This window comes from Ruditapes philippinarum, unplaced genomic scaffold (genome assembly GCF_026571515.1).
Source record: "Ruditapes philippinarum isolate M1 unplaced genomic scaffold, ASM2657151v2 ctg735_1_1_1_1, whole genome shotgun sequence".
Taxonomy (NCBI): domain Eukaryota; kingdom Metazoa; phylum Mollusca; class Bivalvia; order Venerida; family Veneridae; genus Ruditapes; species Ruditapes philippinarum.
This window is the reverse complement of record NW_026865931.1, coordinates 128,900-154,216: the sequence shown is the minus strand read 5'-3', so window position 1 is coordinate 154,216 and position 25,317 is coordinate 128,900. Positions and strand designations below refer to the sequence as shown.

The 25,317-nt window shown below is 34.6% G+C and overlaps 1 protein-coding gene across 2 annotated transcripts; it reads left to right on the top strand.

Annotated features, from left to right (window-relative positions):
• Positions 1-8,187: 8,187 nt before the first annotated feature.
• On the top strand, positions 8,188-24,874 carry LOC132730767 (protein SET-like). Of its 2 annotated transcripts, none has more exons than XM_060716757.1 (8): positions 8,188-8,275; positions 10,869-11,157; positions 11,612-11,683; positions 14,048-14,165; positions 14,696-14,859; positions 15,863-16,043; positions 18,326-18,427; positions 21,661-24,874. In XM_060716757.1, exons 1-8 carry the CDS (start codon positions 8,208-8,210, stop codon positions 22,140-22,142), a joined length of 1,476 nt encoding a protein of 491 aa, XP_060572740.1. In that variant the 5' UTR covers positions 8,188-8,207; the 3' UTR covers positions 22,143-24,874. The 2 variants fall into 2 exon arrangements, with proteins under 2 accessions (XP_060572740.1, XP_060572739.1); XM_060716756.1 differs by having other exon boundaries at positions 21,658-24,874.
• Positions 24,875-25,317: the final 443 nt, after the last annotated feature.

The window sequence follows — 25,317 nt, the reverse complement described above, 5'->3', positions numbered from 1 at the left end:
AAAACTTAAAAAATCTTCTTTTAAAGAACTCAAAGAGCTATGGCTAAGATATTTAGCATGAAACACGTTCTAATGGGTGTCTACCAAGTTTGTTCAAATAAAAGCCCTGGGGTCAAAATTGGCCCCGCCCCGGGGGGTCATTAATTTTCCCTATATGCATATAGTAAAAACTTAAAAAATCTTCTTTTAAAGAACCAAAAGAGTTAGAGCTAAGATATTTAGCATGAAACATGTTCTAATAAGTGTCTACCAAGTTTGTTCAAATAAAAGCCCTGGGGTCAAAATTGGCCCCGCCCCGGGGGGTCATTGATTTTCCCTAAATGCATATAGTAAAAACTTAAAAAATCTTCTTTTAAAGAACCCAAAGAGCTAGAGCTAAGATATTTAGCATCAAACATGTTCTAATGGGTGTCTACCAAGTTTGTTCAAATAAAAGCCCTGGGGTCAAAATTGGCCCCGCCCCAGGGGGTCATTGATTTTCCCTATATGCATATAGTAAAAACTTAAAAAATCTTCTTTTAAAGAACTCAAAGAGCTATGGCTAAGATATTGAGCATCAAACATGTTCTAATAGGTGTCTACCAAGTATGTTCAAATAAAAGCCCTGGGGTCAAAATTTGCCCCGCCCCAGGGGGTCATTGATTTTCCTTATATGTGTATAGCAAAAACTTAAAAAATCTTCTTCGAAAAAACCCAAATAGCTAGAGTTAAGATATTAAGCATGAAACATCTTTTAGTGAGTGTCTACAAAGTTTGTTCAAATAAAAGACCTGGGGTCAAAATTGGCCCCGCCCCGGGGGTCATTGATTTTCTTTATATGTGTATAGCAAAAACTTAAAATCTTCGTTGAAAAAACCCAAATAGCTAGAGTTTAGATATTAAGCAAGAAACATCTTCTAGTTAGTGTCTACAAAGTTTGTTCAAATAAAAGCCCTGGGGTCAAAACTGGCCCGGCCCCAGGGGTGTCATTGTTTTTAACTATATGTGTATAGTAAAAACTTAAAAAAAATCTTCTTTTAAAAAGCCCAATGAGCTAGAGCTTAGATGTTTAGCATGAAACATCTTCTTATGGGTGTCTACCAAGTTTGTGCAAATAAAAGCCCTTGGGTTAAATTGGCCCTGCAACGTTGGGGGGTGGGGGTTGGGGGGCCTATATACAGGTGAGCGATTTCAGTAACATCATGGCCCTCTTGTTAAGGTATCTACTTTAATCTTTAAATATATATTTCTTATCATTACACACGTGCGACAAGGTCCATAACGTGACTTTTTCCAAAATTATTCCCCCTTGAACTTGGAATTTATGTTAACAAATGTTATTTTTTTACTATAACTTAATAGATAATTATACAAAATTCACTTTTCTTTCATAGTTTTGTCTTCCTTACTATAAGTAGAGCTTCCCTGTCTCCGTGGACAGCTCTTGTTTAATGTTCATACTTTATTTTTGTCCGGGCCATTTCTTCTAAACTTTAAAAACTATGGACTTGAAACTTTATAGGTAGAATCTTTACTCAGCACTTTTTATTATTTGAGCTATTGCCCTTTGTTAATTTTCATACTTTATTTTTATCTGGGTCATTTCTCCTAAATTATAGAAACTATGGACTTAAAACTTCATAGGATGATAGATCTCATTAAGAAGTGCAGTGCTCATGAACTGGTACTCTGCACTTCTTAGTTTTTGAGTAATTGCCCTTTGTTAATTTTCATTACTAGTATATATTTTTGTCCTGGCCATTTCTCCTGAACTAAATAAGCTATGGACTTCATAGAATGACAGTTCTCATTAAGAAGATGTGCAGTGCACAAAAACTGTTACTCTGCACTTCTTATTTTTGAGTTATTGCCCTTGTTTTTCATATTTAATTCTTGTTTGGGGGGGGGGGAATTTCTCCTAAACTATAAAAGCTATGGACATTAAACTTCATAGGATGAAATATCTCATTGAGAAGTAGAGCAGTGCACTAGAACCGGTACTCTGTACTTCATGATTTTAGAGTTTTTGCCCTTTGTTAATTATTATACTTTATTTTTGTCCGGACCAATTTTCCTACACAATAGAAGCTATTCTAGCTACATCAATCCTGATGTAACATTGTTACAATCAGTTCAGATGCCACTAAAGTTCAAGATACATGTACATTGTAAAAGTGGTTTTTATAAATAACTAATATTTAAGAAAAAATTTCTTAAGTGACAGCTGTACTGTTCACAAGGCAACAAATCCGGCTTGTGAAGTTCTAGTATATGACAAATTATTTCACGTTTAGTGCTACTTTCTTCAGGTGACCGTCATTAGCATCTAACACTGTCTTAAACCTTTTATTATATTAAAACATGTTAAAATCATATGTGCCTTATCTCAAAAAAGAAAGATTTATTAGTTTGCCTTTAAAAATCTTCGTTTTGATAATTCCTATATTATGTTGTTTACCTTTATGCACTGAATACAGTCCAGCGCTATCTTACTGATAGATCTTGTGTGATTGATATATCTTTACTCTGACCTTTCATTTGAATAACAATAAATTTACCCACAAACATTGACATGTGCTCTTTTGTTAACAAATATGTTGTGGTGAAATTCTTATACCCCTGAAATGAAGTTTGGGGGTATATAGGAGTCACTTGGTGGTTGGTCGGTCCAGCGGTCTGTTGCATTTTCCTTGTCCGGAGTATAACTTGAAGACTAATGGTTGAAATTCAATACAACTTCATACAATGGTCAAGGACATTGAGAGGAAGTGCAGTGCACAAGAACCATAACTCTATCTTGACTAATTACAGAGTTATTGCCCTTTAATTGTTACTTTCCTTGTCCGGAGCATAGCTTGAAAACTACTGGTTGGAATTCAAAACAACTTCATACAATGGTCAAGCACAATAAGGGGAAGTGCAGTGCGCAAGAACCATAACTCTATCTAAAGTAATTAGAGTTATTGCTCTTTGTTACTTTTCCTTGTCCAAAGTATAACTTGAAAAGTACTGGTTGGAATTCAAAAGAACTTTATACAATGGTCAAGTACAATAAGAAAAAGTGCAGTGCACAAGAACCATAACTCTGTTCAGAGTAATTCCTTTGTTACTTTTCCATTGGTTTTTTTTCATGTCCAGAGCATAACCTGAAAACTACTAGGTGGAATTCAATACAATTTAATACAATGGTCAAGTATATTGAGTGAAAGCACAGTGCATAGAAACCATAACTCTTTCTTGACTCATTTAAGAGTTTTTCCCCTTGTAACTTTTTATTGTCCAGCATAATTTTAATTTAAAATAAATGGTTGGAATTCAATGAAAATTCATACAATGGTCAAGGGCAGTGAGATGAAGTGCAGTGCACAAGAACCATAACTCTATTTGGACAAATTATAGTTATTGCCCTTTGTTACTTTTTTTGTCCAGTTCATAACTTGAAAACTAGTTGTTGGAATTCAATACAACTTCATACAATGGTCAAGCGCAATGAGAGGAAGTGCAGTGCACAAAACCATAACTCCATCTTCAGTATTTGTAGAGTTATTGCCTTTCCTTGTCCGGTGCATAACTTAAGAATTCAATGCAACTTCATGCAATGGTCAAGCGCAATGAGAGGAAGTGCAGTGCTCAAGAAGCGTAACTCTTTCTGGACTTATTACAGAGTAATTCAATAAAACTTCAATCATCAATGGTCAACATCATTGAAAGGAAATGCAACATACAATAACCGCAACTATCTTTAATTACCCACAACCATAACTCTATTTCAATTCTTTTGCAACGTATTCTGTTACTAGTCAGAAGCAGTCTTGCACGGGTATTAATCACATTTAGTAATAGTTCTAGTTTAATAATATTTTACTGCAACTATATAATACATGTGAGATATGAATAACACAAAAACAAATGTACATATAAGTATAAGTAAAATTCTTATTGTATCTGATAATTAGAATTGGACAGGCCAGGGATCTGTGCATTATCTCCCCTTATACTAAATAATAATTGGCAGGGAAAAACTTGAAACTATTTCAACGAATTTTGATTAACACATCACATAGAGAGAGAAAATACATTGTGCGACATCTTTAATGCTACCTTACTTGATATTTGAATCGGTCTTTGAACCAATAGAAAGAAATTAAAACTTTTTGGCAGAAATATTACTAATAATAAAACGATATGCAGAACACAGGTTGTGGCTTTCTGAGAACCCGGAGATTACTTGAATTATATAGACTTATATAGGAAAACACATTTAACATGTCTGAGACTTCGCCAGAGCTTAGATATTTGGCATGTAAGATATTTAGATATTTTGTGGACTACAACATTAATGCTATTAATGTGTCCCTTTGGGTCAATATTGGCCCGCTCTGGACAGTATCACTTGATTTATATATATATGCCCATATAGAAAAAACACATTTAAGCATTTGGCATGAAACATTAATTTGTAGATTCTACTAAAGTTATATTAATCATAACCCTAGGGTTAAAAATGGGAATCACTTCGTTGTTTTATGTAGACAAAGGTGTGCGAAAACGCATCAGTGTCACCACGCATCAGATAACCAGACCCATTTCTATGGATATATGCTTATTTTTTCCAATCTTTAAAAAACATCATAATCGAACAGAAATTTTCGATATCAAACCTGACAAATCCCTGGAGTTCATTTCGAATGGTATAAGACGGATGTTTCCACACATTTCATTGTCAAATTTTAATGTACAGTACGTGTACATTGTATTTTGCTTTGAATGATATTTGCATTGGTTGAAAAAAAACAATTTTGTACAATCCAAAATACTATGCCAAAAGAGCATGAATGAGGTTTCAAAAGGTACTAAATTATTTTTCCCAATTAAGCAAATTTTAGGATGCAAAATTTCCCAATCTGGCTAGGACAAGGTCTGTGTGGATAAATCTATGCCTCTATTTTTGGCATACAGCATTCATGGCATTGCCGCCTAATAGAACTCTATACAAGTGTTATGAATGATGCACCTAAGGTAAGAAACGTAAATTGGGGTCCTATAACTCACACTGGCCATAGCTTTCACAGAAGCGGCGAGTCCATCGTAGCGGCGGTGGATTATTCGTCGCAGAAACGGTGGATAAAATATGGCCGGTAAGTATATGACTGAATTCTGTTTTATGTTTTACTGAAAACACTTAGTGCGACTGGAGCCCACATATGTACTCTTTCAACATATTACAGCACTCAGTGCAATATTCATTGCCGTTTATGCAAACATTTCTTTGCAGTTTGAGAGAGGAAGCCACTATTCCATAATTTTGGTTAAAACACGCACAAATATGTGCAAAACGACCCCACAACACAACAGCATCACATATCGTATGAATGGTACTTTCACAAAATACACAATGTACCCATATTTTGGAAATTCGGGAAATTATTATTGCCCGTTTATACAATAAATGACAAAAAAATATGTTTTTCAACCTAGACGGCGGTGGATTCGATTGCAATGCAGTGCGGGGGCCGATACCATTTATGTTTAACTTGACGTAACGCACTTTTCAATTGAATGGACCCACCACGTCTGAAAGCTTTGGCCAGAGTGATAACTACCATGGGTGGAAGAAGCGGTCATTTGAAGTTGGGTCATAAGCAAGGTTTACAGACCCGATATAAATGAATTTCATGCATTGTTTATTTGTTGACTGACGTCTTTCATATTTGCTAGGTAGATATCATGGGTTGTCCATCAACATTTCGTAAAGAAACGGATCACTGAGTGCAGGAAATGGATTTTACGCTCGTTTAAACTACCTTTATTTATTGAATGAAGTGCATTAAAGTACATAATGGCAACTGAGCAACTTCGGGAAGCACCATTTTATCTTTTGCTTATACAGCCTTTATTTATAAACCGATGTCAATTGGAAGCCATTGACGACAAATGTGCAGGTTTGGAGAACATCCATTTTCTTCAGAGATATTTCTTGTAATTAGAAAATCATGACGTTTGAGCCGCGTCATGACAAAACCAACATAATGAGTTTGCGACCAGCATGGATCCAGACCAGTCTGCGCTGATCAGGATCCATATGCTGTTCGCTATCAGTTTCTCTACTTGTAATAGGGTTTGTAAGCGAACAGCATGGATCCTGATCAGACTGCGCAGATGCGCAGGCTGGTCTGAATCCATGCTGGTCGCAAACCCATTATGTTGGTTTTGTCGTGACGCGGCTCATTTATGTTATTAGTTAATGGAAATTAAACATTTATATACTGACTGTAAAGTCAGTGCATGAAGACCATGCTCAGGTGGCATGGATGTGCCGGTGTAACATTAGATTTTGATCAATTTCAGATCTCCTTCACATTGAAAATTAGCATGCACTTATCCAAGGTTCTTTATGTTTGATACCATAGCTTATTTAATTGCCAACAAATGACGTAATAATTCAATTTTCATAAAAGCAGTCTCTTTAGAGTCGTGTGTACGTGGTAGGGGTCCAAATGAAAAATTCGCAACTCTTATTAATGATTGTTAACTATTAATAAAGCTATGCCTTTTTAGGTCTTTTGATTTTGATTTTTGCTTCAAATAATTTTCCTGCCTTTCACCGCACTGTTTCGCTGTAGCAGTAATGGTTTGGGAACGTCGTGTTGTACGCGTCATTTCTAAATGACGTCAGTAACGCCAGGCCTGCCAGTTCGAAGACGAACAAAAATCTTTTAAACGAAGATACATTCTTTTGCGACAAATCGACGAATCATCTCTTCTAGTCTAAGGATCATAAATGTTTCTACACGTTGATGTTAAAGGAAGTCACCGCACTGCAAGTTTTGGATGTAATCGAAACAATTCTAACATTTATCTGGACAGTGCACGGGCAAATCGTGCAAAAAACAACCACGTAGTTTAAATTTTAGACTATTATGAACAATTAAATAGCCTTACTAATGCTAAAACGAAACATGCGGTTTCTTTTTTTTTTGCGAAGAGTATATAGAAATAAACCTATATAACTGGTTAAAACTGTATGCTTCTATAAAGACACTCAGAACGTGGAGAACTCTCCAAAAATAAAAATTATTCATAAAAGCTGTTGACCTCTCGTTGATTATGAGTGAAACATATCTGTTCCCCTGGTAAAAAATAATAATTAAATATTTTCTGAAAATATCTTTATGAGTGTTTCACACTATCTCAGTCTCACCACAGAGCTAAGTTTCTGGTCTCACCCACTTATAATGTTTGCCCGCCTCCCCCCCCTCCCCCACCCACCCCAAATCTTACTGTATTAATAAAACAAATAAAATGACTAGACTTGTTACATGTTGATTAACATTCATTAATTCTGGAAACATTATACAACACCAATTCCACAACACCTTTAAATATGGAAATATTATTTGGAGTACTGGATTTAAGAAGATATTTAACCGTAGAAAGGTTAAACGAAAAAAATTAAACCATGCATGTAGAATACTATTTATTTTTTTTTGCAATTGAGAGTTGTGTAATAATGGAATAAATTACCAAATACCGTTTAATCTTAGTTCACCAACGCTGAATACGCCCTTAAGGTTATGAATAAAACAGTAGATTATACACTCTCATCCCTTATAATAACTGTTGGTTGAAAAAAAAAACTTGAGGGGGTAACTGGAGAACTCTGATCTCGCGACCATACGCTGAATACAGTCAAAGTATAGTACAATCTGGCACAAAAAAATAAGGTTTATTTATTTTTTGAACCAGGTACAATTCGACAGTGTGTCTTTTAGTTTGTGTCGTCTTGGTCTTTGAAATATAACTATTTGAAACGACCCTGGTCACATTTCGCAGTAACATTTGGTTTATTTTCGAAAATATGAAAATAAAAGAAAGAGTGTCTATAGCAGAATTTAAAAAATAAATACATGGAAATATATATATGTTCATATAAGATATTCAAAATTAACCCAACTATGATTTGAAATAAACTCTAGCACTGTTTATGAAACATTCCTAGAGATTTTTGACTAGTACAGCATTTATAAATGAAAACAAGTGAAACAGAAACTTTTCTTCTTGATTTAAAATCAGAATTGTACCGATATTATGACTAAATGCATGTATTTCATGTAATCTCGGACAGGGCCTCATTTATCTTTTTATTCAATGTAACTAGTTGGGTCTATTTCACATCTGTAAGACTTAATTTGATTGGTTAATTTTAAAAAAGGTCATCACCTTAACCAATGAATGTTCCTGTTTCAGAAACACTTCGGCGCGTTGATTATTTTTTTCCATTAAAACGTAAACAAAGGTATTTTCCTATATTTAACCTTTTGCGGTGTTGAATAATGACATTATCACTTTGCGTTCTTCCATTTAATTTGTATTCATATGTGTAATTGGCAAGATAACTTCTGTCACGAGTAAATTAAAAGTTATTTTTAAATGTAACATGTTTCCGCGACATGGAGTGAATATTTTTCACGCATGGGGCTAACCGTTTAACAAATTCAAGGTTAATGATCCTTCATAGGTGCATGTTCACGCCTTTACATGTAGCTGTATTGTTGTTTGTATGAATAAACTTGATATTTGTAAAATGAAAGATGCGCAGCCAGAAAGTATTATGGAAAAGGTGCCAAAGCGAGCTCTTTCACAGAATTTGTATACATTATTATGAGTTGTGACCATGTTTATGAACATATCAGCGGCTGCACACTCTACTCCTCATTCACACATAGGACCGCATACTTTTGGCTATTACTACAAACTGTTTTGATATTTCGAAATACGGCCATTTCATGTAAATGTAAAACCTAAAATAGCAAAGAGTCTCATTTCGTGAAAATTACTTTCGCCGAACTTCATGTTTAGATTTCTCAAGGGATTCCAAATACCAATTTGAATGGGAACCATTATGAGACTCAGACAGGAAACAAGAAAAACTGATCATTGCCATGTTTCGATAAATTAAATAATAGTGCAGGTAACTTGCAGGTACTGATTTCCGGGCAATCCGGTCAACTCGTCCCCTGGTCAACTCGTCCTCTGGTCAACTCGTCACCTTTTTGGTCAACTCGTCCCCTACTTCTGGTCAACTCGTCCTCAAAGAGTCAACTCGTCCCTAATATGGTCAACTCGTCCCCTACTTTCGATCTGTTCGTCACTATTATGTTGTAAATCAATGTCTTTAAATAGTTCTTTTATGTAAAATTAATAATGAATTTGATTGATATCGAAATATTATTATATTAACATCTTTTTTTACGTTTAACCTTTAATGATCTTTAATAATATTTGCCGTGGATATTAACTGATTGAAAACATAAAGTAATTACCAAATATTCAATTGCCAAAATAATTAGTAATTATTACATGTATAATAGATTCATCTTAAATTTCCATAAATAAATCATTAAATTGATCTCAAAGGGGAGCTGTATAAGACCGAGTTCCAGAATTTCTTGTATAATACAAGTCAACATATTGAATGTTTTAATTGTATTTAATTCAACATTTTCATATATTTGACCATACACCATCAAAAACAAATAGGACATTTGGAAAATATATTTTTTTAACAACCTTTGGCACGATTTTCACGCGATTTGTATAATTTCAAATTAAAGACACGCGTTCTTTAAATATATAAATACTTATCCAACCACAGAGGCAAATATGTCTTTAATCCTATTATCAAATTACAAATTACTGTGTTTACTTTAATAACCAAAAGCACGTGTCAAAAAATATATTTAATTAACAACAAAAAAACTCCAAATATTCGCATACAAAAAGCGTCAAAATATTTCCAATTCAGTAATTTTATAATATATAATTTTAACAGTCTATAATAATTTATGAAATATATGAAAAACAAATAATAATAAAATATAGGGGACGAGTTGGGGACGAGTTGACCAGGGGACGAGTTGTCCAAGGGACGAGTTGACCAAAAAGGTGACGAGTTGACCAAAAAGGTGACGAGTTGACCAGAGGACGAGTTGACTCTGAATCATTTCCGGCATGCTACAGGGAACGGAAATAACCTCCATGGAGGGCCCAAAAACTTGTTTCCCATATTTTTTATGTACTTTTGACAAAAGTTTTCAAAGCCATCACTTTTGAATATACTTGTGTTACCGTAATGCTTGCTTTGCTAGCTGACTATAATTTTTACTTTACTGCATTACATAGTATAGAGGTAAAGTTATGTTACATTACGATGAATTAGTCGCTTGAGTTAAAAAGTGACCAGTGCTTGATTGTTTTGTTACAAACTGACCAATGGAAATGGATGGTATGATTACATTGAGAGAGGTAGAGTTACAGGCGTCAGTTTCTAGTGTGCACCAAAGCCAATGAACATGTGCTTTAAAAATTTCAAGTCTTGAATTTAAAAAATAAAAATAAAATAAAATAGTGGTTATTAGATGCAAATTTTGGTGATATTTTGTCCTAAGGATAAGTTTAGTTGAAAGATTGTTAGGCCATTCATATTATATTATTGAATATTGTCATGTGAAGTCCACACATGCAGCTGAGGAAGGCACTGAACTTGTTAAATTGGACACAGGTTTCATCTGAGTAAAATTCTCTCTTTTCCTGGACGTCATGTTTTCAGATGATGCGGATGATTATTATTGAGAGATCTTTTAGCATACTATAAATGTCATGTGTGTTTTCATATGTAGACATGTATTGTCACAAATATTGATTTATTTGTATGGTTTTGGTATTATAGACTGTCTCTCGTAGCTTCTGTGCGCTACCAGGCAAAATATATGTTAGTGCTATGTTATTTGTAGTAAAGGTGAGACTAATTTGTCTCCTTATATATTATCTGGGAAGTTTTCATGTTAAAAAATTAACTTACCTATCTAACTTTGTATTATATATTTCAGAATAAAAATAATGAGTGACACAGAAGAATCACCAACTCCTGCAAAAGTGGCCCGACTGTCATCCTCCATCACTGAAATCTCATCTGATCCAGAGCCAGGTTCAGTAGATGCAGAGACCCAGAAAGCACTTGAAGATATAGACTGTTGTCAAAGTGACATAGATGCTTTAAATGAGAAAGCTAGTGAGGAAATTCTCCAGGTGGAGATGAAGTATAATAAGTTGAGACGACCCCACTTTGAAAAGAGAAACAACTTGATCAAACATATTCCTAATTTCTGGGTGACATCAGTATCCTTTTTTAAACTATTATAATTGATATAATTCTTTGAATTCTTACAGCAATATTCAATGATATTGAGTTGCCTAATCTGCCTGTATAGTGTGACTGTGTGTGCATTTATCAGACTGTCACTGACATACTGTTAGCTTTTGACATTTTTTTTTTTCATGATATTGGACAGTTTCTAAATTGTGGACAGGACATGTCCATTACACAAGTTTAACAGGTAAACTAAAAGGTTTAATTCACTGGTAAAGAAAGTGAATCAACCAACTTATTATGTTGCTGATATTTATTTTACTTTTGGATGCTGTGTAGTAGTTAATCTTAGTACAAATACTGTCACAGAGTATAAAGTCTTGTTGATTCTGGTTGTAAAATCTATAGAAATCAATATCAGAATAATTATATAACATGAATAATGATGACATTGACATAAATGTTTCCTTAACACAGTTGTAGTTTTTGAATCATCCTAGAATGGCAAACATTGTTGAAGAGGAAGAAGAAGAGTGTCTGCACTATCTGAAACAGGTAATTTGTTTAACCCTTTCTAAGCCTGCAAGCAGCTACAGCATCAACCCATGTAACTAGTGCACAGTGTGTCTGATCATGGTCTGCCACTGTTCACTATTCAGTCAGTACTTTTTAGCTCACCTGTCACAAAGTGACAGGGTGAGCTTTTGTGATCGCTTTTCGTCCGGCGTCCGTCCATCCGTCGTCCGTAAACTTTTGCTTTAAATGACATCTCCTCATAAACCACTAAGCCAATTTCATCCAAACTTCACAGGAATGTTCCTTTGGTGGTCACCTTTAAAAATTGTTCAAAGAATTTAATTCCATGCAGAACTCTGGTTGCCATGGCAACCGAAAGAAAAATCTTTAAATATCTTCTTTTAAACAACCCTAAGAGCTAGAGCTTAGATATTTGGCATGAAACATCTTCTAATGAGTGTCTACCAAGTTTGTTCAAATAAAAGCCCTGGGGTCAAAATTGGCCCCGCCCCAGGGGGTCATTGATTTTCCCTATATGCATATAGTAAAAACTTAAAAAATCTTCTTTTAAAGAACCCAAAGAGCTAGAGCTAAGATATTTGGCATGAAACATCTTCTAGTGAGTGTCTACCAAGTTTGTTCAAATAAAAGCCCTGGGTCAAAATTGGCCCCGCCCCAGGGGGTCATTGATTTTCCCTATATGCATATAGTAAAAACTTAAAAAATCTTCTTTTTAAAGAACTGTAAGAGCTAGAGCTTAGATATTTGGCATGAAACATCTTCTAGTGAATGTCTACCAAGTTTGTTCAAATAAAAGCCCTGGGGTCAAAATTGGCCCGCCCCAGGGGGTCATTGATTTTCCCTATATGCATATAGTAAAAACTTAAAAATTCTTCTTTTAAAGAACCCAAAGAGCTAGAGATAAGATGTTTAGCATGAAACATCTTCTAATGAGTGTCTACCAAGTTTGTTCAAATAAAAGCCCTGGGGTCAAAATTGGCCCCGCCCCAGGGGGTCATTGATTTTCCCTATATGCATATAGTAAAAACTTAAAAATTCTTCTTTTAAAGAACCCAAAGAGCTAGAGATAAGATGTTTAGCATGAAACATCTTCTAATGAGTGTCTACCAAGTTTGTTCAAAGAAAAGCCCTGGGGTCAAAATTGGCCCTGCCCCAGGGGGTCATAGATTTTCCCTATATGCATATAGTAAAAACTTAAAAAATCTTCTTTTAAAGAACCCAAAGAGCTAGAGCTAAGATATTTGGCATGAAACATCTTCTTGTGAGTGTCTACCAAGTTTGTTCAAATAAAAGCCCTGGGGTCAAAATTGGCCCCGCCCCAGGGGGTCATCGATTTTCCCTATATGCATATAGTAAAAACTTAAAAAATCTTCTTTTAAAGAACCGTAAGAGCTAGAGCTTAGATATTTGGCATGAAACATCTTCTTGTGAATGTCTACCAAGTTTGTACAAATAAAAGCCCTGGGGTCAAAATTGGCCCCGCCCCAAGGGGTCATTGATTTTCCCTATATGCATATAGTAAAAACTTAAAAAATCTTCTTTAAAAGAACCCAAAGAGCTAGAGCTAAGATATTTAGCATGAAACATGTTCTAATGGGTGTCTACGAAGTATGTTAAAATAAAAGCCCTGGGGTCAAAACTGGCCCGCCCCAGGGGGTCATTGATTTTCCTTATATGTGTTTAGCAAAAACTTAATCTTCTTTGAAAAAACCCAAATTACTAGATATTAAGCATGAAACATCTTTAAGTAAATATCTACAAAGTTTGTTCAAATAAAAGCCTGGGGGTGAAAACTGGCCCTGCCCCAGGGGTGTCATTGTTTTTAACTATATGTGTATAGTAAAAACTTAAAAAATCTTCTTTTAAAAACCCCAATGAGCTAGAACTTAGATGTTTAGCATGAAACATCTTATGGGTGTTTACCAAGTCTGTTCAAATAAACAAATAAAAGCCCTTGGGTAAAATTTGGCCGGGGGGTGGGGGGGGGCTTTATACAGGTGAGCGACCTCAGGGCCATCATGGCCCTCTTGTTTTGAAATTATCCCTAAAATGATGAATGGTCTTGTCCAGATTGAAAGATGGACAAGTCCATTTTAAGATATTTAGTGGGTAAGGGTTGAAGTTTTAACATTTCGATGTTGGTGGTAATAATGACATATCTATGCCACCAGACAGGCTAGCCCAGACTCCATGCTGTAGCTTGTTTAATTTTAACTTTTTGATAGAAAAAATGTCACTGTAAATGTTGAGAACTCGGTGCATGAACAGTCCTTTCCAAATTTAGCCTGTTAATGGTAAAGAAAAAACATGTTTAGCATTTTCTTAAATATGTAGTGAAAAAAGCCTTTAACATATAATTAAATATGAATTTTGTAATTACAGGTTGATGTAGAAGAATTTGAAGATATAAAATCAGGCTTCTCAATTCAGTTCCAGTTTGCTTCAAATCCATATTTTACAGATGAAGTTCTCACAAAGGAATTTCATTTAGCAGCAACAGGTATATTGTTTTCTTACATTATATGCTGAGAAACAAATGACTAAAACCCTTTTAACTTGGCAATAAAACAATATCTAATTGATGAAATTCATTGAATAGGTATGTTAATTTATAAATGTATTCTATGAATTGATCAACACATTACGGGCATCCGTGGCCGAGTGGTGAAGGTCGTTGACTTCAAACCACTTGCCCTTCACCGCTGTGGGTTTGAATCCCGACAGGGACTTTGGATTCTTTCATGTGAGGAAGCTATCCAGCTAGCTTACGGAACATCGATGGTTCTATTCAGGTGCCCGTTCATGCCTGAAATAATGCACGGAAGGGCACCTGAGGTCTTCCTCCAGCATTAAAGCTGAAAAGACGCCAAATGACCTTTACTGTGTTGGTGTGATGTAAAACCAATTCAAAGACAAAAAGAAAAAGATCAACTCATTATGACTGACAGCTTTTGCTAAATGTGTACATTATATACAACACAATTTCATTTAGATGATATACAGATTATTAGTGATATATATTGTGTACAGATGGCAAGCCACCCTGTAGGTCTACACAGATTCACTGGAAACCTAACATGGACCTCACAAGAAATACACAAGCCAAACATGTGAGACGTCAGCGTGGGGAAGGCAGGTCCTTCTTCTCGTGGCTTACAGATACTGTAGACCCAGCAAGGGACAGAATAGCTGAGGTAATTATTTAGTGTTATTATAAGTTGTTGTTTTTCAAGTCAATGACATAGGTAAAATGAGCCACGTCCTGATCAGACTGCTATGATGCGCAGGCTGGTCTGGATCCATGCTGGTCGCAAACCCATTATGTTGGTTTTGTCGTGACGCGGCTCAAATGTTTATTATTTCAGGATTACCAGACACTGACAAGTCCACTTTTTCAGTTGAACACAATAAAAGAAATGCTTAATTAAGGATTTTCAGAATGTTAAGAATTTCAAACTTTAACCTATGGGCCATGCATAATTATTGTACGAATTTCATTGCTAAATTTATTTCAAATGCTTGTCCTGTTAAAAGTTTTTAAACATTTCATTATTAGTTCAGAGGTATTTTTCAATTTAAAAGCCAGTAGTATAGATGTTTGTCAGATATTTACCCTTATCATACTAAATATCCTAAATGGACTTTTCCATCTTTCAATTTGAACAAAAGCATTCATCATTATTTTGGGAGAATATGAAAATATGTATTGCCAAATAGCGAACGATGCAAGTCATGATCAGAAGGAACGAATGTGACAACTAATCTTGGTCAGCACTGGCAAAACCTGTTGCTGCCAGCAAGCTACAGGTTAATGGATATGTAGATTGGCCTAGCTTACTTATAACTCAGTCAAAACTCAGATGTTTGAAGTATTTAAGTAAGTGAGTGGATGACATGACAACTGGCACTTCCACATTTGAGAACATTGTGGTTTTGCTGACAGTCCAGCCTGTTTGTATCAACAGGCAAACAGAAATAAGGTAACAACAAAAGGCTGGGAAGAGTAAATAGTGTAAAGTACATTCCACTGAAAATAAATAAAAAAAACAACCAGAAACCACTCACGAAACATTCAAGAATATTTCGACCAACAATATTTATGTTACTTTAAACTGTTTTTTTTTACCAGATAATCATTATGAATGAATCGCACCATTCTATTATTGATATGTATATGAATTTGTCCTTTTTTTTCAGATGATAAAAGATGACCTTTGGCCTAACCCTCTGCAATATTACCTTGCTTCTGATATAGAAGTGGAAGAAAATGGTGTTGATAGTGATGGTGATGATGATAATGATGATCAGATAATGGAAGATGATTCTGTAGTAATTGTAGGTGATGATGATGATGACGATGATGAAGTGGAATCTGATGGTAGTTACAGTTTATCATTTATTACATGCTTTTCGGTGGTTTATAGAAATATATCAGTGATATAAAACTGGTAATTTCACTGTTTGAAACAGTGAAATTACCACTGTGATAATTTCACTGTTTTGAATTTAAGCCCCTTACGTTGTTTCAATGAAATACCAGCGTGCACAGTACTGGGTACCAACTTAATGACGTGACATCGTAAATGACGTCACGTTGTATTATTATTTGGCACGCTTTTCATTCAATATTAGGTTAAATGTCTTTTTAAAACGTTTCTTTGCATATAATAAAAAGAAAATTTGTTTAGTTTAGTGTAAGATCGAAATATATTTCACCTTGTGAACACCAAAAGTTTATATTTCACTCATGGCTGCGCCACTCGTGAAATATACCTTTTGGTGCTCACTCGGTGAAATATATTCCGATCTTACACTGAACTAAACAAATATCCTCTATATCATGCTGGAATTCCTCTATGTAAATCTAAAAAGACCAGCCAATGTAGATTTAAAGGGAAAAAACTCTTACCATAAAATTCAAGCAGCGTTACTTGAAACTGGTAGCACACATGTGCAAGGGGTTAATATTTATTAAAAGTGAGTCTGGAAGGGATTTTGTTAATATTTATTGCATGTCATAAGTAAATGTCACAAACGTTAGGTAGATAGGTTCAAAATTGACATAGGTGCCTAATTGATAATGTTGTTGAGATAAGATCAGTAAACCTCTATATTTCATTTCACATTTGTCTTTCAACTGTGTGCGCTATCTTAATTTATGTCACACATTTCCTCACATGATGACAGCACTGTGGGTTTCAGTCCACTTAGGAAACATTTAGTTGTGTAATTTGAGAAGGTTACCTTGCTAATGAAAATTCAGTGATTTTTGATTGTTTGGGTCATCAGACCAAATAAATAATGGTAGGGAAATTTCAGACCCTGATATGCTTATTTACAAAATCCGCAGGTAGTCCATCATAAACTCCTTGCCTTTATATGTACACTGAAAAATTAAGGGGAGATCACTGCGAAAAGATTGTCAAATGACAGGCGCATTAATTTTCAAACCTTTTCAGGGAAGAAAAAATAGTTCCCGAATAGTAGAAGATTTCTAATATTGTGTACTTCTTTAACATTTCCGCAAATTACCGGTAATATAATCAAATAATTTTGTTATGCGGATGAATATCATTTTGATCAATGAAAATTGGTCGGCTATTTCTGTAAAGCTTCAGATTATTGTGATCGCCTAAATGAACATTTGTTATTTAGACTTTCTGAAAAATAAAGTAATGATGTTGACCCTAGGACAGGGACGAATTTAGGCAGTTGACAATTGATAATCAATTTTCTCCATATTAAAGTAACAGTCTTAAAAGTTAAGCATCCACGTAAACAAAGCACTGTTTTGAGCCACACTTCAGCACGTATTACACAAAGAGATGTGAAATATTATATACCTGTGAGAAGATTTTTGCTAAATTATTTTACAGATATACATGCTTATATTATATTATATATATATTATAAACAACAGGTTTACCGTGAACAAAATATCTCGAAATTAAAAAGGATTACAATCCCTAATTAAGAATAATGTGGTTTGCTTCAAACTTTATTCTTAAGCTTATAACTTCCCGGTGGTCCAGGGGTTAAGCGCTCGTTTAGGAAGCTAGAGGTCTTGGGTTCAAATCCAAGTTAAGGCAACTCGTGTTTTTTGTTTGTTTTTGTTTTGTTGTTGTTTAAGCCAAATAAACATTGAATTGAATATCAGTGTTGCAATTAGCCTTATAGCCAATTTACTACAGTTATAACACTGGAAACAGCATAGCTGGCACTAAACAAAAACAAATTTATAATCTCACAACCTTCACCTTTCTGACATTGCGAGACCCAAACAAATTCAGCACCCTCTGTGATTTGATACTTTATCTTTACCCTGAAAGCAAAAACGTTTATCTTTACCCTGAAAGCAAAAACATTTATCTTTACCCTGAAAGCAAAAACGGTCTCCATTTCACTGTAACTTAACCCTTAGCCTGCTGGGAGCAACTGTTCCTACCCATAATTCTAATGCTGACCAAGATCATCTAGCACTTCTGTGCTGTCAACTCATGGTCTGCACTGCTCACTTTTCAGTCAGGTAATATTTTGAAATTTTCCCTTAATTTGATGACGGGAATATGGACAAGTCCATTTAAGATATGTAGAGTGGTAAGGATTTTAAAAACGAAACAACATGAAAACTCTTATATCATTTGATTTTTCTATTTATAGATGATGTTTATGAGGTGAAGGATGATGATGACGATGATGATTATTCTGGAGAGGAGCTTGAAGAAACGGTAGAATCTATAGAAGTTGAAGATGATGATGATGGTAATATTATCTTAACCCTAACCCTACTAAACTTTAGTTATGGACTTGGCCGGCTTTTGAACATTGGAACTGCCCATTGTTGATTGAAGGAATTCCAAATTTGAAATAAAACATTTGTAATTGGGTAATTTACAGTTTTAGAAATATTGCGAGGATGTGCCAAGTGGTCTAGCTAGGAACTTGGACATTGGCAATTCATTCTTGTTGCAAGCACTGTTTTCACCCTGTATTTATAATTGATAATGGACAGTTGGAATTTCAAAGGAAAGCAGGTTTATTATAAACAGTCATTTTAAACAATGTTTCTGCCAAATAATGTTTTTAGCACATTTGTTTGATTGTCTTTTTTTTAGAATATAGATTTGTTTATAGTTTACTTAGCTAAAATTACTTTTACAGTACATGTTATTTCATTTATACAGGTGCTGTAATTACCTCACATGAATTAAGAGAGAAAACTTGTATATATTTGACTTAGGCATTCTACTGTATATTAAGAACTTTTGAGCATTTAGAATGCTATAATGCTTGAATAATAAGTTTATAATTGAAGAAAATTTGAATCAGAGACACTTAACCTATAGTCAGATGCCAGATTCTTCCCATGTGACCAGTGCAGACCATGAGCAGGTGACACATCTTGTCATGGTCAGCACTGTTTACTGTTCAGTCTGTACATTATTGTTAGTTTCCTCTAAATATGATGAAAGTTTTGTCCAGATAGAAAGATGCACAAGTCCATTTTAGATGTTTAGAAGGGTAAAGGATAAATACAAATAAACTCTCTTTTGTAGACTTGCCAGTTGGGCATGAACACTTTTTAGCTCACCTGAGCATATGCTCAGGGTGAGCTATTAGGATCACTCTTCGTCCGTCGTACGTCGTCCGTCGTCCGTTCACACTTTTCAAACGACATCTCCTCTGAAACCATAAGGCAGATCATAATGAAACTTCACAGGGATGTTCCTTGTGTGAAGCCTTAACAAAGTTGTTCAAAGAATTCCATTCCATGCAGAACTCTGGTTGCCATGGCAACCAAAAGAAAAAACTTTAAACATCTTCTTCTAGAAAACCCAAAGAGCTAGAGCTAAGATATTTGGCATGAAACATCTTCTAGTGAGTGTCTACCAAGATTGTTCAAATAAAATCCCTGGGGTCAAAATTGGCCCCGCCCCAGGGGGTCATTGATTTTCCCTATATGCATATACTAAAAACTTTAAAAAATTTCTTTTAAAGAACCCAAAGAGCTAGAACTAAGATATTTAGCATGAAACATCTTCTAATAAGTGTCTACCAAGATTGTTCAAATAAAAGCCCTGGGGTCAAAATTGGCCCCGCCCCAGGGGGTCATTGATTTTCCCTATATGCATATAGTAAAAACTTAAAAAAATCTTCTTTTAAAGAACCCAAAGAGCTAGACCTAAGATATTAAGCATTAAACATATTCTAATGAGTGTCTACCAAGATTGTTCAAATAAAAGCCCTTGGGTCAAAATTGGCCCCGCCCCAGGGGGTCATTGATTTTCCTTATATGCATTTAGTAAAAACTTAAAAAAATCTTCTTCTAAAAAACCCAAAGAGCTAGAGCTTAGATATTTGGCATTTAATATGTTCTAATGGATGTCTACCAAGTTTGTTCAAATAAAAGCCCTGGGGTCAAAATTGGCCCCGCCCCAGGGGGTCATTGATTTTCCCTATATGCATATAGTAAAACTTAAAAAAATCTTCTTTTAAAGAACCAAAAGAGCTAGACCTAAGATATTAAGCATGAAACATCTTCTAATAAGTGTCTACCAAGATTGTTCAAATAAAAGCCCTGGGGTCAAAATTGGCCCCGCCCCAGGGGGTCATTGATTTTCCCTATATGCATATAGTAAAAACTTAAAAAAATCTTCTTTTAAAGAACCCAAAGAGCTAGACCTAAGATATTAAGCATGAAACATCTTCTAATAAGTGTCTACCAAGATTGTTCAAATAAAAGCCCTGGGGTCAAAATTGGCCCCGCCCCAGGGGGTCATTGATTTTCCCTATATGCATATAGTAAAAACTTAAAAAAGTCTTCTTCTAAAAAACCCAAAGAGCTAGAGCTTAGATATTTGGCGTAAAACATGTTCTAATGGATGTCTACCAAGTTTGTTCAAATAAAAGCCCTGGGGTCAAAATTGGCCCAGCCCCAGGGGGTCATTGATTTTCCCTATGTGCATATATTAAAAACTCAAAAAAATTTTCTCTTAAAGAACCCAAAGAGCTAGAGCTAAGATATTAAGCATGAAACATCTTCTTATCAGTGTCTACCAAGTTTTGTTCAAATAAAAGCCCTGGGTCAAAATTGGCCCCGCCCCAGGGGGTCATTGATTTTTCCCTATATGCATATAGTAAAAAACTTAAAAAAAAATTCTTTTAAAGAACCCAAAAGAGCTAGAGCTAAGATATTTAGCATGAAAACATATTCTAATGGGTGTGTCTACCAAATTTGTTCAAATAAAAGCCCTGGGGTCAAAATTGGCCCTGTCCCAGGGGTTATTGATTTTCCCTATATACATAGAGTAAAAAGTTAAAAATCTTCTATTAAAGAACCAAAAGAGCTAGAGCTAAGATATTTAGCATGAAACATGTTCTAATGGATGTTTACCAAGTTTGTTCAAATAAAAGCCCTTGGGTCAAAATTGGCCCTGCCAGGGAGAGGGGGGAGGGGGCAAAAGTCATTGTTATTCATTATTTTTGTATAGTAAAAACTTAACATCATGAAATATCTTTTAATGGGTGTCTTCCAAGTTTGTTCAAATAAAAGCCCTTTGGTTTAAACTGGCCCGGCCCTGGGGGCCTATGTTCAGGTGAGCGACCCCAGGGCCATCATGGCCCTCTTGTTTCTTTCCACATCTCTGACAGTTCACCAAGTGTCATCAAAAGTTTTTTCCTGGAACATATTTTTTGGACTTCGGGACTTTCGGTCCGTTGTTTTTTACACAAGTAATTTTGCAGAAAGTCTGGTTTTGTGATAATCTCCTATTACTTGTTTTGTTAGTGAAATTCTTTTTACTACCAACAGTTCTAGAGGGGCGTTTAGTTTGTTGACTTCAAACCACTTGCCACACTGTTTTGGGTTCGAATGATGTCATGGCAAGATAGAGTCAAGCATAATGACAGCAGGGTTAAGGTAACATAAAGAAAATAATTAAGTTATCTAAAACATAAAACAATATAGTAAATCATGATGTTTTCTATTCCAGAAGATGATGACGATGATGCGATTGAAGTTCTGGGCAGTGACTCGGAGGCAGAACTTTTACAGGAAACATCGGAAATCTCACAAGATGGAGATACCTCAGTATCTCAAACAAATAACGCAGACGGAAAAGGTGACAACAAAACAGGAAATGGACCTGATACTTCACAAACCAGTGAAGTTGATAGTGTAGATAAATCACAAAATGATAACAATACCGGTGATAGTGATGCTTTATTAAACGGTCATAAGAACACGACTGACGGTGATGACAGTGTGTTAGATAGCGATAATTTAGTGTCCCAGAATGATGACTCCGTGTTATTAGATAATGACGGGAATGACTCTGATCTTCTTAAAGAGGACGATGATGATGACGTGGAGGATGGTGACGATGCCAATAAAAAGATAAAAGATTCTAGCGAAACTGTTAAGGCTAAAACCAGTGTTGTGGACGGTGAAGAGAAAGCAGAGGATGGGGTTGATTGAGTTTGTTACATTGTTTTGTTAATGGATGAATGTTATTATACATTGTTCCAATAAAAATTGTACATATAAATCAATGTACCATGTCTCAGCACATGTTAAGCTGTACTTAGTACAGTACAACAGTATACGTGGAGAAATTATGTACAAAATTATTGAAATTTTATGTAGAGAAAAATCTTTTGATATTTGTAAGAGAAAAGTGGAGTATCTGTTCTTTTAAAGAATAAATGAATATAGAGAACAAAAGAAGTGAAAGGGGGAGATGATACTTTAAGAATTTGATGCTTATAACAAAATATTGTGTGGGATAAATGTACTGGACACATCGTGAATTAGAATATGACTTAAATCAAATTAAGGAATAATTCAATTATCAAAAATAATCTGTAACACAGGTGAAATTTTTAACATATGCTATCAAATGTTGCAGTTTTGAATGATGTTAACTTTGAACTGTAGACATGTGTTAAAAGAGTGACAATCACAGTTGTGGGTTTTAAACCTGCCTTGGACTTTGTAGTTCATGTGAGGAAGCTATTTGGCTATCTAACAGAATATTGGTGGTTCTACTCCGGTGCCTAGTTGTTACTATATTAATGCTTGGAGGGGCACCTGAGGTCTTCCTCCGCCACTTATAAGTTGGAAATATTTCACAAGACAATTACTGTGTCAGCGATGACTTAAACCCAATCTAAAAAGAAAAATAAATTAATCAATAACATATATATTTAAGTGCCCTCAGGGATATAGATGTACTTGTTAAAATCATATTTTTTCAGACTTCATCATTTCACTGGTACACTTGGTCATAGAGACTCTTTATCCAAAAAAATTTGGTTCCATATCTATCAATATATCATTGCTAAATATAAAGCAATAGTGTTTTCTCATGGGAGGTAATTCTTTAATATATAAAGGTCAAAAAAGTGTTTTGTAGTTACCTCCCTTGTATCATATTATGCCCAGTTATAAGGTAAAAATATTACAGTCGTGTACTTAGTGCCATAAAAGATAGGTTAAAATATTACTTTTAAAAACTGTTAATAATTAAGTACCTCAGTTGATTCATTGTCATAATACATAATGAGGCTGATTTATTCTTGTAAAATATGAAATAAATGGATAAATAGATACAGGTACTCAAGAGCTTGGCAACTGTGGGCTTTTTCCCTTACCAATCTCGGGTACAATAAAACTTTTACAATTAAAACTTTGATAAATATATCAATAATAATGGCAACATGTTCATTCTATTGGAAAATGTAGTGCACTGTAAAGCTATAGCAGTAAAAGTTTGTAGCCCTTGATTAGATTGGAAAAAACCCATATTTGTCAAGTTCGGAGTAACATGATTTTTATTGATGATATATTATATGATATGTACTTGATTGTGTTAATTAAGTTCTAGCAGATTTACGAATAATTGTATTACATTAATATTACTTATTATGATAGAAAATTAGATATTTCTTTCTTAGATGTTGTTGCATGTTAAGATATCTTGGTATTAAATTTTGTAATTACATGTACTTTATAACTGGAACTCACTGTGTCTATGTTTATTTTATTGTAACCTCTGTAGAACAATAACCTGTGTACAACAACCAATAACCTGTGTACAATAACCTGTGTACAACAACCAATAACCGATGTACAACAACCATTAACAGATGTATAACAACCAATAACCGGTGTACAACAACCAATAACCTGTGTACAACAACCAATAACCTGTCTACAACAACCAATAACCTGTCTACAACAACCAATAACCTGTCTACAACAACCAATAACCTGTCTACAATTACCAATAACCTGTGTACAAGTTACAACAATAGTCTGAATTCTTACAAAAATAATACTTAATACAATAAATTTAACTTCATTTAAGCAACTAGTATCAGTAACAACCAATTATTTGTGTCCCAGGAGGTGTTACTCTGTACAGGTTGTAATGTATATCTTTTAGTATTGAAGTGTGCCCTGAAGTGTTTTGTTGGCTTATAAAACTAGAAAGAAACATATATTATCCATTGCAATGAACAAAATATCTTTTGTCTGACCTTAAAAAATGTGGTCTTTTTGTAACTTTTCTGTATTTTATACAAATAATACCCCATGTTAGTTTTAAATCACTTTTCCTTTCAAATGAGGGTTTGAAACCCAATAGACACTTTGATATTTTTTATGTGAGAAAGCTATTTAGCTTATTTACAAATTGTTAATGGTTCTTCTCACATGCCTGATTTTGCCTAATCCACAAAGAGGTACCTCTCTTTTCTTTTGTGAAGCTAGACATATCCGCATATTTTACCTTGTCAGTATGACTCGAAACCGAGTCAACTGTTCAAAATACTTTTCTACAATTCAATATCAGTCAGATCATGTAAATGAGGTAAATACAGCATGTACTTGCACCTTTGCTTTGTAAAAAAATACAAATGTCCTGTCAAGCTTAAACAGCTTATTAAAATGAAAGTTTGGTATATTAATAAATAAATATTGAACTTTTAAAAGTATTAAATGAAAGTTGATATATCAATAAATTCAATGTTGAAAGTTGTCAACTCCAAGTTTGATATATTAATTAATTCAGTGTTGAAATGTATCAAATCAAAGTTTTAAATGTTTTATTGTACTCAAACATTTTGGACATGTTTTATTTTGTAGATCAATTTGTGTACTGTACATTCTGAAATGATTAGTGAAAAAAATAATATGTTTATAAAAGATATTGACAATTGTTCTTTTTTTCATACAAAAAAGTTGCCGTGGTTACAATTTATATTAAAACCTTTTGATTGGCCATAGCTTAAATAATAGACTTGTGGCACCAGTATTTTTCCAGGCAATTTTCCCTACCGTCTGACATCACCATATTGTTGGCTGCTTAGCTTTTGTACTTTCCTGTTGATATTGAAATTTCTCTTGCATATAAAGAACTATCCTATATAATTAACCTGCTTAATCCGGAAGTGATCAGCAACCAAAAGTCGAGAGTTTGGTCAGACTACACGGATGTGCAGGCTGGTCTGGCTCTATACTGAGGGTAAAGGCTTATAACTTTCAGTTCCAGCAGGTTAAGTACGAAGTAGAAGTAAGACTGCTGACAAAAACCGCTGGACAAATTTTAAAGAAACTTGTTACAAATGTTTCTTGAGTGGTCCTCTACAAA